Source organism: Puntigrus tetrazona, chromosome 4 (genome assembly GCF_018831695.1).
Source record: "Puntigrus tetrazona isolate hp1 chromosome 4, ASM1883169v1, whole genome shotgun sequence".
Lineage (NCBI taxonomy): Eukaryota > Metazoa > Chordata > Actinopteri > Cypriniformes > Cyprinidae > Puntigrus > Puntigrus tetrazona.
The window spans coordinates 17,846,463-17,861,462 of NC_056702.1; the positions used below are offsets into that span (position 1 = coordinate 17,846,463).

General features: G+C 38.6%; 2 protein-coding genes across 3 annotated transcripts in view; both read right to left on the reverse strand.

Moving 5' to 3' along the window:
- ckap2l (cytoskeleton associated protein 2-like) overlaps window positions 1-4,687 on the reverse strand; it is an 11,086-nt gene extending 6,399 nt beyond the window's left edge. The window contains exons 1-4 of the mRNA XM_043237272.1: window positions 4,523-4,687; window positions 3,339-3,405; window positions 3,192-3,255; window positions 2,277-3,115 (exon numbers count right to left, since the gene is read on the reverse strand). Of these exons, the coding sequence (XP_043093207.1) occupies window positions 2,277-3,115; window positions 3,192-3,255; window positions 3,339-3,405; window positions 4,523-4,568 (1,016 nt within the window). The 5' untranslated portion in view covers window positions 4,569-4,687. The remainder of the gene's footprint in view (window positions 1-2,276; window positions 3,116-3,191; window positions 3,256-3,338; window positions 3,406-4,522) is intronic.
- A 3,551-nt stretch (window positions 4,688-8,238) lies between these two features.
- LOC122342984 (metal transporter CNNM4) overlaps window positions 8,239-15,000 on the reverse strand; it is a 26,096-nt gene continuing 19,334 nt past the window's right edge. Inside the window, exons 5-8 of one of the 2 annotated variants that reach the window (XM_043237240.1) lie at window positions 14,217-14,313; window positions 12,268-12,330; window positions 9,709-9,878; window positions 8,239-8,903 (exon numbers count right to left, since the gene is read on the reverse strand). In XM_043237240.1, coding sequence (XP_043093175.1) covers window positions 8,712-8,903; window positions 9,709-9,878; window positions 12,268-12,330; window positions 14,217-14,313 — 522 coding nt within the window. In that variant the 3' untranslated portion in view covers window positions 8,239-8,711. The remainder of the gene's footprint in view (window positions 8,904-9,708; window positions 9,879-12,267; window positions 12,331-14,216; window positions 14,314-15,000) is intronic. The other variant, XM_043237241.1, reaches the window with a different exon arrangement.

The window sequence follows — 15,000 nt, forward strand, 5'->3', positions numbered from 1 at the left end:
CAGCACTTCAGCTCACACACACACACACAGACACAGACACAGACACACACACACACACACACACACACACACACACACAGACACACACACACACACACACACACACAGCACTTCAGCTCCGCTCCGACACACACACACAGACACACAGACACACACACACACAGACACACACACACACACACACACACACACACACAGCACACACTCCACACACACACACAGACACACAGACACACACACACACACACACACACACACACACACACACACACACACACACACACACACTCAGCTCCGCTCCACACACACACACACACACACACACACACACACACACACACACACACACACACACACACACACACACACACACACACACACAGCACTTCAGCTCCGCTCCGACACACACACACACAGACACACACACACACACACACACACACACACACACACACACACACACACACACACACACACACAGACACACACACACACACAGACACACACACACACACACACACACACACAGCACATCAGCTCCGCTCCGACACACACACACACAGACACACACACAGACACACAGACACACACACACACAGACACACAGACACACACACACTCTCGAGATCCACCAGAGCTTTCTTCTGACAGTGTCACTGACCATAAGAAGAAAACTGTGCTAAACTGAAAACGCAGTAAAGAATAGAGCCTAATAAATATTAAAGGAACAGTTCATCACCTGCAGATCAGAACAAATTTGGACAAATTCAGACTTCTTGTGAGGATTATTGTGATGATATTATCAGACTCTTTCTGACGGCACCCATTCGCTTCAGAGCATCCACTGAGGAGTATGTGATGCAAAACTATTATTTTCAAATCTGATGAAGAAAAACTCATCTACATCTTGACCTTTTTGGTTGAACTATTCCTTTACATTTTTACTATTATATTTTTAAGTTACAAATCGTATAACAAACTATATTTGGTTCAAATTAAGTAAAACAAACAAAAAAACAATCTTGAAAGTGCACCCTTCAAACTTAAATTATTATAATTAATGAATGCTTTGGAATACAGACCTAAGGTCGGTCTCTTTTTAAAGAAGATAATCAGCAGAGTATTTCAGAAGTCAATAATAAAGTTAGAGAAGTTTGCTGTTAAAAAAACAACTATTTTTATTGTATATAAAATATATTATATATCCAAATTCGATATAAAATGATAGACATATGTCTAAAGTTATGTTCCAAATTTGAAGTCGGTTAAAAAAACAAAAACCAAAAAACAGATTCCTATGAAATTGTTTCAAAATAGACCTTTTTTTCTACACAAATATATAAATCTCTTTCAGTATTATTTCTATCACTATAAAACTATAGATTGAGGCTCTTTTATAGCAATATGTATTTTGTCTTTTTAACACTTTTGAAAAGAGGGAGGAACCAGATGAAATGTTTTAACGTATCATTTCTACGGTGAAGTATTGTCCAATTTGAATGTATTTTGAGTTTTTAAGCTTTCAAATGATATAGAATTGATGATGATTACTATAAACATGCGATAAGGTAAAAGGAAGTGACAAAAAAACCTTGTTTCAAAAGGTAAGAGCTCCTTTTGCAGCTCATCAAATTAATTTTTCTACGTAACTTTTAACAAAAAAGATTAAATATCTATTTCGGAGTCTTCGACCCTTCCAGTGATATATAGTTAAGCAGTTAATGTTGAAACAGATCACCGTTTTATGTTCAGGGTAAGATCTGGAAATCAGTTGAGAACCAGCACTTTAAAGAAACAGTTGAACCAAAAATAAAAAGCTCCTCATGATTTACTCGTCCTCAAGTAAATGACTTTATATATGTATATGACATTATTCTTGCAAATGAACTTTAGAGTTAGAGTTATATTAAAAGTGTCATGGATCTTTCAAGATTGCAGTGAACAGAAATTTAAAGCCCAATAAAGTGCATCCATCCATCATAAAAAGGCCTTTATTAGCTCATCAGAGCATTCTGTGTGATAGATAATATCTTATCAGCCATTCACCTTCATTATAAGAGCAGGACATTTTATTATAACTCTGACTGTATTTGTGTGAGAGAAGAAAGAGTGAGTCATGGGTTCATTTATCCCTTTGAGTCACTTTTAAAAACAACACATCGTTTCCAACGCATCAAAATGTTAGAACAGGGTTCCCTTGAGGTTCGGTGTCACTCAAAACAAAGCAAGGAGGTCTTCGTGAACACGAGAAGTGCTTCAGACGGCGGCATACTCACAGTCTCTCCTCCTGAGCGGCACTGGGCTTCTTGGCCCCGTCCACCGGGGCCGTCCGGACCCCTTGAGCGCCGGGACAGAGCCTGGATCTGGGCGTCTGCAGCTGAAGCGCAGGCTTGGTCTGGATGGAGGTCTTCTGAAGCTCTGGAGGAGCAGCGGTCTTCCGCGGGAGAACACAGCTCCTGGATCGTTTAACAGCAGCAGGTTCTTTATTTCCGGGGATCTGGGGAGGTTTAGAGAGAGCCGTGGAGGCCCTGGAGATCGATTTAGATTTAGCGGCATCGACAAAGAGAGTCTCACGGGATCTGTCCGATGGGTTTGGTTTCGGGTCGCTTTGAGAACTTCTGGGCAGCCGCGTGGGTTTCTCGTGGGCTTTAGGATCATTTCTCTGCAGTTTTGTCTCGGTTGCCATCGCTGGCCTTCGCCCCGTCAGACCGGAGGCTGATTTGACGCCCGTTTGTGTTGGTTTTTTACTCAAAGGCCTCGCCGACTGGACGTGCGTCTCGGTGCGGCCCGGTCCAGACCGTGAAGGGTTACTGACGGCGGTTCTGGATGTTTGAGCGGGGTGCTCAGCTTTGGGAAGGACTCTTTGAGAACGAGTTTTCTCAGCATTGTGGGCTTTCGTTGGAATTGAAGCGGTTTTATTGCTCTTCGTGCTCAAAACACGAGAGTCTTCCTGATGAGGGTTACGGGAACGACTCGATGGCTGCGTTTGGGCTTTGGCTAGCGAACTGATGCCAGACACTTTCTTTGAGGACGTGCCAACGTCCGGAGCCTTCGCTCTCTTCACTTCTTTTATATTTGTGCCATTGATGCCACGGTTCTCTTTTCCTTCGGCCGTCTGAGAGAAACACAGAGAAATCGTTTAAACGGGGCAGACCTTCGTCACGCGTTTCAAGAAAACTAATCTTACTTACAGTTTTGGACTTCTGGTTATTTTCAGCTTGCTTCTTGGCAACAGGCTTCTCCTTGAGATACGGCCTTTGAGTAAAAACAATGGCAGCCGTTCTGAATGTGGAAATATGCATGTATTAGTTATCAGAAAGACCCCGAAGACCACCTACTTTGGATTGGGAGCTTTCAGTCGTCCTTTCGCGGCGAGGTATTCTGACAATTTCTGTTTGCGAAGCTCTGTGAACCAAAGAGAAAAACACGTGTTCAATAAGAGCTTGATTAGCGTTTCGCATTTGTATATTTTGGATGTAACACGCTTGATTTTGTTTTTGAAATAATAGCAGCGTTTGTATTTAATGAAGAGATCATGCAATATTTTAGATTTTGTCTTTGATAGACATGTTGTTGAAAACTCACATCCGTGTGTGTGTGTGTGTGTGTGTGTGTGTGTGTGTGTGTGGAGTAGGGTATAAACACTTCGGAAAGTCGGAAGCATCTTTATTTTATTTTTATTGTCTTGTAATGACTTTTTTTCCCATTATATGAAAACGATGACAGTTCAAAAGTGGAAAAAAGCACTTATTGTGTTTTTTTGCTTTATGCAGGTGTGCCTGTAACTCAAGAAATATTAAAAAGATCTTATATACGTCTAGTTTCTGGGTCATAACTTTCCTCTCATTTAAAAACACCTGTCTGCAAACGCCATAAATCATCTTTCCTAAAGTTTGTGAACCCCTAACTCTGAAAACATTCAAGATCTTAGATTCTCGATCTTATCAATCTTACTTTTTAAGGCCCTATACAGTTTATTCCCACAGATCTGGGGACTTTACAGCTTCAGATTATTGGGATAGAAGGAAACAAAGAGGACTCAAGTCAACTAATTTTACTTATAGATGTCTTTGTGTAAAAAAAAATAAGTTTTTCGATGACATTTAATATTTAGAATTTCATCGCCATATATGTTTATATGATAAAGAAAACACATATATAAAGAAAGTTTCCACACTCCCAGATAATCACTAACATGAACATAGATATTTAAATGAAGAGCAGGATCTGTGATGTTTTTGACTCTGTTGAAGATTCATAAAACGGGTTTCTTGATGAAAACATAATCATACTCCATCAACTAAATACAAGTCCATCCCTTTATGAAACAAAAACATAACGTTCTTTCTTTCACAGACGAGTAAAACATGAACCAAACACCGCAGAGTTCTCAACGACGACCTGGTTTTCAAATCATCGTTTAATGACTTTTTCCAAATTAAATCGCAACACATTAAAACGGTCTACAAATAAACCTGGACTTGAGGAGGTTTCCTCAGGACCGGTTTAAACGTATCTTTACCTATCTTAGACAGTTTAGACGCGTCTTCATCCGTCACAGCTTCCATCTCTTTATCCGATCACTCTCATCAAATATTAAATCGGAATAAACACAGTGTTTGTTTATATCTTCGTGTACGAGTCTATTAGCGGTTAGCATACACAGCGGCTAACTGACGCTTGAATTTTGCGGGGACACGCCCATCTCACTTCCCATTGGCTCGTTCAAAAAACAATTCAAGCCCGACTATTGGTCGGTCAGTTTTGACGCTTCCTGTGATTCGTTATAATGTCATTTCGGTGTTTTATTAGAGTCGATAATTTACAGATTACAGATTTTAAACATTTTAAATTTACGAATATTATAATACAACAGACTCAAACAGACAAATTATGAACCGAATTAAATGTTAAAGCTGTTTTTTTGTTTTTTTTTAAAATAACATTAGGGGAGAAAAGTAGTTTTGTTGTTTTTAAGGGTCTTTACATGTTTTTTTAATCATTGTAATATTTTCTAAGGGATCTCCTAGATAAAATATAAAATAATTGAGAGATTACACTGCAATTGCGTTTTTTGTTTTTTGTGACAACTTACACACACACACACACACACACACACACACACACACACACACACACACAAACACACACTCACACACACATATATGTGCTAAATTGTGTAATGTTTGAACATCCTGCTAAAATTTCCTGTGAATATTAGTGAGAATAGCTGCATAAATTCATATTAGTGATTTTAATATAAGAGTGTGAGATGAATTGTCTTTCTCTTACAAAATACATTTAAGCAGACTTTATTAATTAAATATCTTTGGACACCACACACACACACACACACACACACACACACACACACACACACACACACACACACACACACACACACACACACACACACACACACACACACACACACACACACACACACACACACACACACACACACACACACACACACACACACACACACACACACACACACACACACACACACACACACACACACACACACACACACACACACACACACACACACACACACACACACACACACACACACACACACACACACACACACACACACACACACACACACACACACACAAACACACACTCACACACACATATATGTGCTAAATTGTGTAATGTTTGAACATCCTGCTAAAATTTCCTGTGAATATTAGTGAGAATAGCTGCATAAATTCATATTAGTGATATAATTAATATAAGAGTGTGAGATGAATTGTCTTTCTCTTACAAAAGACATTTAAGCAGACTTTATTAATTAAATATCTTTGGAACGCCACACACACACACACACACACACACAAACACACACACACACACACACACACACACACACACACACACACACACACACACACACACACACACACACACACACACACACACACACACACACACACAAACACACACACACACACACACACTGATCTCCAGTGATGGGAAAGTTACATTGCATTACTCTCTAAAAAGTAACTGTTGCTTGCTTTTTTTAATAAGAAGTTTAATCACGTCTGTAGAGGACAAACCCTTCAGCCGCTGATGCTCTGGATTCTGTGAAGTTCTACATTCTTTAGCAATAACATCATGTTCACACACACACACACACCTGATTTCTCTCAACATGGCAACCCCAGAGCGGTCAGTCAATACTCCAGAAACAGACCGGAGTTATTTGAAAAAGTAACGCTACAAACATTACTAAAGTAACATTAGTAAAACAATAACGTTTAGTAATGTTACACTACAAGTAATCTGATTACATAATACTTTATAAGTTAGTGAAATGAATTACATTATACTTTTTAATCTGTGAAACAAAGTAACTGGAGTCACTTGTTTGAAAAAGCTATTTTGTTTTTAAACTAAAAAACGTTACTTTAAAAAGTAATCTGATTACATAACTCGTGTAACTTCAGCACGGATGACCACAGAACAATCTGTTTGATTCAAATAATAATAATAATAATAATAATAATCCCCCCAGAATCATTTTATTACAACTAAGTACAGACTAAGAGATCGACTGATTGTGCAAAAGATAAATCCTAATGGGCTCAGTAAATAAAGTCCTTTATTCCTAAATAATTAAATTAGATTTTTAATTAAATGACGGGCTTTAATATCACTGCCGTTTTAAAACCAAAAAAGCAAACGTAAAAAAACATTATCTGCACATAAATATTTCATAATAAATTATTTTAATAGCAGCACAAGTGGAACTAATCCATCGACTAGCTAATAAAAACTCTCTTTTATAGTATTATACAGTACTGAATCATATACACAGGACTTTATTCAGATAAACGGGAGACTCCTTCACTTCCTGGTTTCTGGCAGACAACGAATGAACAGAATACAGAACATTAAACGCCGATTAAATAAATAATTTAATACTCCAACTCAGAAAGAAGAGCTATCCCAAAGCACAAAATAACCTGGAAAAATACAGTATAAAAAGAAGTTAGAAGCCGTTACGCCTACGTTTTCATTAAAGAAAAAAAAAAAAAAAAAAAAAAGTGTAAAATCACAATATTCTTTTATGATTCCTTTGAGAAGGACAGGACATGATCAGAAGAAGTGTCTTCAGCTTCAGAACTAGAAACACAGTGCAGTTCTCGGATGCTACGGAGAAAGATCTTCCTCTCTTCTCTCATTTGGATTGTTCTTCTCGGTCTCAGACGTATTTGGTTTGAAAGCAAAAGTGGAAAAAAGGCAAAGAAACAAGACAAGACACTTCCTGAATTCTCCTCGTTTTAGGCCTCTACGATTTGTAGTCTGTACCACGCTTAAAAAACACACATCTTCACAAAAACAAACCCAATCGTTTTAAAAAAATATACAAGCTCAAATTTATGGTCAATAAATACAGAAAGAGTTCGGTTGTTTTGGTGAAACGAGCTCGGGTCCATCGGGAGCATGTTCTACTACCACGACAAACACTTGTTCTCTTTGGAGTAAAAAAGGCCAACGCATTCATTTCAGATGAACACACGAACACAAACACGAGACCACACCAACACCGGCACACTATTCAACATCGAGCGGAGGCCGGGAGCGTCTTCGGTGCGCTTCACCACAGCATGCGTCGCTTTTTTGATCGCTTGGGTTCACGGGAATCATCAGGAATCACTGAACATGCAGCGTGTGTGAAGATAAGCGGCGCTCTGACTCCCTGAGATCTGTAACGGACAAATCTGACACACACACACACACACACGTGTACAGGCATGCATGTCATTCACTCACACACACTCACTCAGACACACACACACACACACACACACATATATATGTGCATGCATGTCACTCACTCTCACACACACACACACACACACACACACACACACACATATATATACTCACTCACACACACACGTGCATGCATGTCACTCACTCACTCACACACACACGTGCATGCATCACACACACACACACACACACACACACACTGCATGCATGTCACTCACTCTCACACACACACACACACACACACACACACACACGTGCATGCATGTCACTCACTCACACACACACACACACACACACACACACACACACACACACATGCATGTCATGTCACTCACACGTGCATGCACTCACTCACACACACACACACACACACACGTGCATGCATGTCACTCACTCTCACACACACACACACACACGCACACGTACAGGCATGCATGTCACTCACACACACAAATACACACACACACACACACACACACACGCATGAATGCATGTCAATCACTCACACACACGTATGTGCATGCATGACACACACACTCCTCTCTCTCTCTCACACACACACACACAGAATTTGGTCAAATGAACTATGGACTAAGATAAAATAAAAAGGCATCTGCAGTTTCCCTCGTTGACTTTTCTGATCAAGCTCAATAGAAAAATGACAAAATAAACCTCTTCATCTCTAGAAAGTCTATAAACTCCTGAAGCAGGGCTCGTTCTCGGTCCAGATACACTTTGGCGCCTTAGTTTTTTTTTTTTTCATCTTGCACAATGTGTTACACAACGTCTTCATGAAACACGTCCGCCATCGACTGCTCTCACACACACACACACACACACACTGCTGGCGCTAAAGGGCTCTGATTAACAGTTCTGTGGAAAGTGCTTGATGTCCAGGGGGATTGTGGGAAGCGGGGTTATGTGAGCGGCGCCTGGCTGTTCTGTTCGTTGAGCAGCGAGGTGGTCTCGTCCACAGGAGTGATGTTTTCTGAAGACGGATGAAGAGCCGGTGTGCCGCTGTCCACGTGACCGTGTCCGCTGTCCGGAGACTGAGGAGAGCTGTCCAGACGAGACGCCATCAGCCCGTTCTGATACTGAGAGCGAGTGATCTGACGAGACAGGAAGTCATGTGACACGTGTGTGTGGATTCACAGCAATAGACAACAATACAGTCATACGCTCAAAAATATTAAGATCATGAAGCTATTGTACGTTTCCTACCATAAATATAGCTAAACTTAATTAATTATTAGTAATACGCATCGCTAAGAACTTAGAGATTATTTTTAAGAGCTGCATCTCAGATAAATATTGCTCCATTGTTCTGAAAAGATTCATTATTGGGCTTTCAGATGAGGTATTAATTTTAACTTCGACAAATACTGAAAATGGTTATTTTTAAATCTTCGTTTTTCCCCAAAATGACTCTTTTAATGCATTTTTGATCAAATAAACGGCGAGAATAAAAACTGAAATCTAACGAGCGAATCTGAAATATCATTAAAACAAATCAAACTGGATTTAAGAAAACTAAAATATTTTTTTCACCCTCAGATTTTCTAACAGTTGCGTCTCAATCAAATATTATTCTATCATAACAGGCAGACATCAATAAAGATATGAATTATTCAGCTTCCAGCTGATCAACAAATCTTTCATAATAACAGGTCAATTAAAAGAGGTTGGACTTATAAGACACGGTTATAGAAATAATAAAAGGCTGCTCGGGCCTTCTAACATCAGGATCAGATGATAAAAGCAGTCCATCAGTTAACATCTGGAGAAGACCAATCCAGCATGAAGAGGTTTTTAACGCCTTGAATAATAACTGCTTGACCTCTCTCCCTATTCACCCCAGAACTCTTCTTCAATCCCTCAGAAGGTCTTAAAGCTTCTTCTCCAGATGTTCCTCACCTTGACGATCTGCAGGTCGGCGAGCGCCCGGACGTTGAAGTCAGGAGTGTACTGCGGAGCGGAGCTGAGCTGCGTGTTACTGCCGCTGACGGACGGAGGCTCGGGTCGCTCCGTGCAGCTCAGAGACGCCGAGCGGTTCAGTCCACCGACGTGAGACGGAGAGCGAAACTCTGAAACACACCAGCACTGAGATCAGACCGGCCCTGTCCTTTCAGGAGATTCAGTAAAGTCAGGGTTATTTCTGATTGGTCACTGATTGCTAACGGCTTCATACCAACATCTCTAAAAAAGATTTTCTACATATTTAGACGTTTAAATTTCTATTTCGACACAGATACTGAAAATTGGTATTTTTAAATCCTAATTTATTTTCTTTTAATGCATATTTGATCTAATAAACGGTGAGCATAAAAACTGAAATCTTATGACCCCTTCTTGTAGAAACGAGTGAATCTGAAAAATAATTAAAACAGAACGAAAAGAAATAAAACTGAATTTAACAAAATAAATAATATATATATATATATATATATATATATATATATATAAAAAAAATATAATAAAAAAACAAATATATATATATATATATATATATATATATATATATATATATATATATATATATATATATTTTTTTATTTTATATATATATATATATATATATATATATATATATATATTTTTTTTTTTTTATATATATATATATATATATATATATATATATATATATATATATATATATATATATTTTTTTTTTTTTTTTTACAAATTCATGTTAAATTGTGTAATGATTTAAATGATTTCAAATAAAACTTCATTTAACCACTAAAACTGAAAAACTAACAAAAGGGGGAAAATGAATTTAAACAAAAAAAAATTGGTAAAATAAAAACAAACTTATTAAATGCAACATGAGTAAAATTAAAAAAACAGCCAACATGCTGAAACTATTCTGAAATATTAATCTGGTGTTAATAGGCTTTATTTTTCTAAAGGGATGTGACTGCTGAGGTCTGTAGAGCTGTATAAAGTTACTAAAAACATATGAAGTCCATAAAATCACACCGAATCACGTCCTTTCGCATCATCAGTTCATTTCCAGTTAATAACACTAAAAAAGTAATTTCACACAATGACAGATTGTTCTCATCTGCTGACAGCTATTTACAAAACCTCTGAAACTACTGGAACGCAGCTTTTTTTCTGCTGACAGATCCTGCGGTCAAACAAAAGATCAACAGTTCATACTTTCTCCACACTGAACAAACCCAGCACACATTAGATATCTATTTTGTTGTGCTCTTTCTGTCTTTGAGCTCAAGGCCAGCCAAGAGATATTAAGTGAAAGTGTAAGATCAGCAAAGAACTGATGTTCAGCAGATCAAGAGATCCACGGCAGCTCGGAGAAACACAGAAAACAGAGGACGTGAGTTCAGCATCTCTCTTCATTAGAGACCAAGATATCCTTTAGTGATGCAAAGAATGTCAACAAAAGAAGAAGAAAAAAAGTGTGTGTGTAATATATATATATATATATATATATATATATATATATATATATATATATATATATATATATATATATATATATATATATATATATATATATATATATATATATATATATATATATATATATATATAATATAAATTTTTATTAAATGTATTAAAAATTATTTAGTATCTTTTTATCAAATCAGTTAATTACAAATTGCAAGCCATTAAAATGGAATCCAGAAAAATTATTTTGGTGAAAATAAAACTGAATATGAGGGGAAAAAATTTAAATTAATTAATGAAATAAACTTTCAGAATTTAATTTAATTAGATATGACAAATATGAAAAACTAAAACACAAAAAGTTGAAATTAAAATATAAATATACAAAACAGAATTCGGGGGTAAAAAAAAAATAACACGCCTTTTTACTCTTACTGTTTTTATGGCACATTTGAAGAGACTTTGAGAAGCATCGAGTCTTTCTGTGACCTGTGTTTAGAGGCTCATCTACACCTGACAGCACGAGGTCAGAGGTCAGAGGTCAGCAGAAGACATGCATCTCACACAGATGAAGAACAATAGCGCCGTCTACAGGCTCTTTCTCAGAACAGCAGCTCCTTCAGGGAATCTCTTCCATGCATTACACCGTCTTCAGAAACACATGGTTTCAATAAAAACCCTTATAATGGATGCAATTAATAGTTTGACAGCACTGATATAAAGCCATGCAGGTTTGAGACGACGTGATGGTGAGCAAAGGTTGAGTTTCCCTGTGAACTGTATCTTTAAGAGTGTTACGGCTCCGGAGGTACATTAGATTTCTGTTCAGTAGAAAAAGGCTGCCGCTTAAAGGGACAGCTCACCCAAAAATAAAAACCAGCCCGTGATTCGCTCACCTCAAGCCTTCCTAGACGTACATGACTGTCTTCTTTCAGACGAACACACTCAGAGTTGTTTTAAAACAAGTTTCTGGCTGAACCGTCCCTTTAAACGGCACTCGGGGGTTATTTCTAGGACTATTTACGAGCGGTTAGAGAACCCCGACATGCAGGCGGTTACCTGGGAACCGAGAGAAGAGAGAGCATCTCTTAAGAGACAGGTGATGAGGACGAGAGACACTGACTGTGAGAGAGAGAGAGAGAGAGAGAGAGAGAGAGAGAGAGAGCGCTGAAGAAGAATGAAAGCAGACACACTACTGTTCAGACGTTTAGAGTCAGTCTATAAAAACCTATTCTATTTACTTTTTATTAATTATACAAAAAAACTACACGTGCTGCATTAGACTCCAAAATAAGAATAAAAATCGATTAAACTTTTATGGTTTTCTTAAACTTTAGATTTTTTACTCTATACGGTCTTCATGTGTTAGTGACTTTGGATAAACTTCTGCTTGATGATTGAAAGCCAACGTATCACAGGAATGAATTACATTTTAAAGAAAAGCCTTTTTCAAGAATCCTGCTGCTTTCGCTAGATTTCTGATCACAGCCTTAAAATGAATATAAAGAATAAAAATAATATCCAGCCCAAACCTTTGAACGGTAGTGTGTGTGATCTGAGCAGAGACAGACAGACAGACACAAACGATGGAGACAGAACTCGCTTTCCTTCCTCTGGAGTTATTAAATCATAAAAGGTCTATTTTTGATGTACATTAAAAATTTTTTTTTTCTGTAAAGCAAAGCTGAACTCCTGCATCATTCTCATATTTATTATCCAGGTTGGAAACAGCTTATATTTTCTGGAACCTGTGATCATTTTTTGCTGTCAGTACATTTTTGAATGTCTTTTTTTGGGGGAAATTAATATATTTTATGTGTGTTGAACGGATGAAAAGTGCTAAAGATTTACACTGTTAACAAAGTAAACCGTTGAAGTTAAAGTTTAGGCAGCACATCTGTTTCCAGCACTGATAATAAATCAGAATAGAAGAATGACTTCTGAAGTAATGATGCTGAAGATTCAGCCGCGCATCACTGAAATAAATTACATTTTAAAATAAGAAAGCAATAAAAGAAATTGCAATAATATTTCACAGTACAGAGTTATTTTTCTGTATTTTTGATTAAATAAATACAGCCCTGATGAGCGTAGGAGTCTTATTAAACACCTTTATGTTGTAGTTTTTTCGCTGTCAAAGAGCAGCATCCACTTCTTGGTGTGTTCACTGATGAACGTCACACGGGTTTAGAAGGACACTACGGTGAGAAAAGGACTTGTTTTATAGACAGGATCTGTTCAAGTGGACACTAGAGGGCAGCGATCGAACGAGAGAGATGGGTGGCCTGGAAAAGTCCCAATATTTCATGTGAAATAACTATAATTAAGAGTGATTAGTGTTTAAAGCGTGTTCCCATCAGATGATGAAGCCTGTAATAATCAGAAACAAGACCACCTAGACTGCAGGGTACGAGTCTCTTCATAGAGTACAATAGAAACCTGTGCTAGGGTTTGTTTGTTTTTGTGTGTGTGTGTGTGTCTCTGTGTGCGTGTCTCTGTGTGTGTGTGTGTGTGTGTCTGTCTGTCTCTCTGTGTGTGTCTGTCCTTCTGTCTGTCTGTCTCTGTCTCTGTGTGTGTGTGTGTGTGTGTGTGTCTCTGTGTGTGTGTGTGTGTGTGTGTGTGTGTGTGTGTGTCTCTGTGTGCGTGTGTGTGTCTGTCTGTCTCTCTGTGTGTGTCTGTCCTTCTGTCTGTCTGTCTCTGTCTCTCTGTCTGTGTGTGTGTGTGTGTGTCTCAGTCTGTCTGTGTGTCTCTGTCTGTCTGTGTGTGTCTCTGTCTGTCTGTGTGTGTCTCTGTCTGTCTGTCTGTCTCTCTGTGTGTGTGTGTTTGTGTGTCTCTGTGTGCGTGTGTGTGTCTCTGTCTGTCTGTCTGTGTGTCTCTGTGTGCGTGTGTGTGTGTGTGTCTCTGTGTGCGTGTGTCTGTCTGTCTGTCTGTGTGTGCGCGTGTGTGTGTGTGTGTCTCTGTGTGTGTGTGTGTGTGTGTGTGTGTCTCTCTGTGTGTGTGTGTCTCACCTAGCGTGGGAGTGCTGAGGGCCATGACTCCGTAGTAAGAGAAGGGCCCCGTCTCAAACTTCATGTTCTCGTTCCCAGCCTCGACCTCCACACGGCCCTGAAGACGAGAACAAGCTCCATTCATTCAGATGTTATTCAGCAGAGATGCGTGAAACGGATAAAAAGGTCATAATAAAGACTGTTGTTAGAAAAGTATCACTGGTTGAGAAAAATATCAGGCAGCACAACGGCTTCCAAAACTAATCAGAAAATTAGAGAGACTTCTGAAGGATCACGTGACTAATAATAAATGATATTGTGACGTATGGAAATCTGATTTTTTTGGTGTTTAAAGAGCTGCAATCAGGTGCATGTACCAACCAAGCAAACGTGAAAAAGATGAACCCATCAAGAGATTTATTTACTGTATATTTCTGCTGCCACACATGAAACATGTCGTTTCTTTCTCTTTTTATAACTTGTGTATTTTTAATCATTAGCGTGTGTGTGTGTGTGTGTGTGTCTGTGTGTGTGTCTGTGTCTGTGTGTGTGTGTCTGTGTGTGTCTCTGTGTGTGTGTGTCTGTGTGTGTGTCTGTGTGTGTGTGTGTGTGTGTGTGTGTGTGTGTGTGTGTGTGTGTGTGTGTGTGTGTGTGTGTGTGTGTGTGTGTGTGTGTGTGTGTGTGTGTGTGTGTGTGTGTGTGTGTCTGTGTCTGTGTGTGTGTGTGTGTGTGTCTGTGTGTGTGTGTGTCTGTGTGTGTGTGTCTGTGTGTGTCTGTGTGTGTCTGTGTGTGTGTCTGTGTGTGT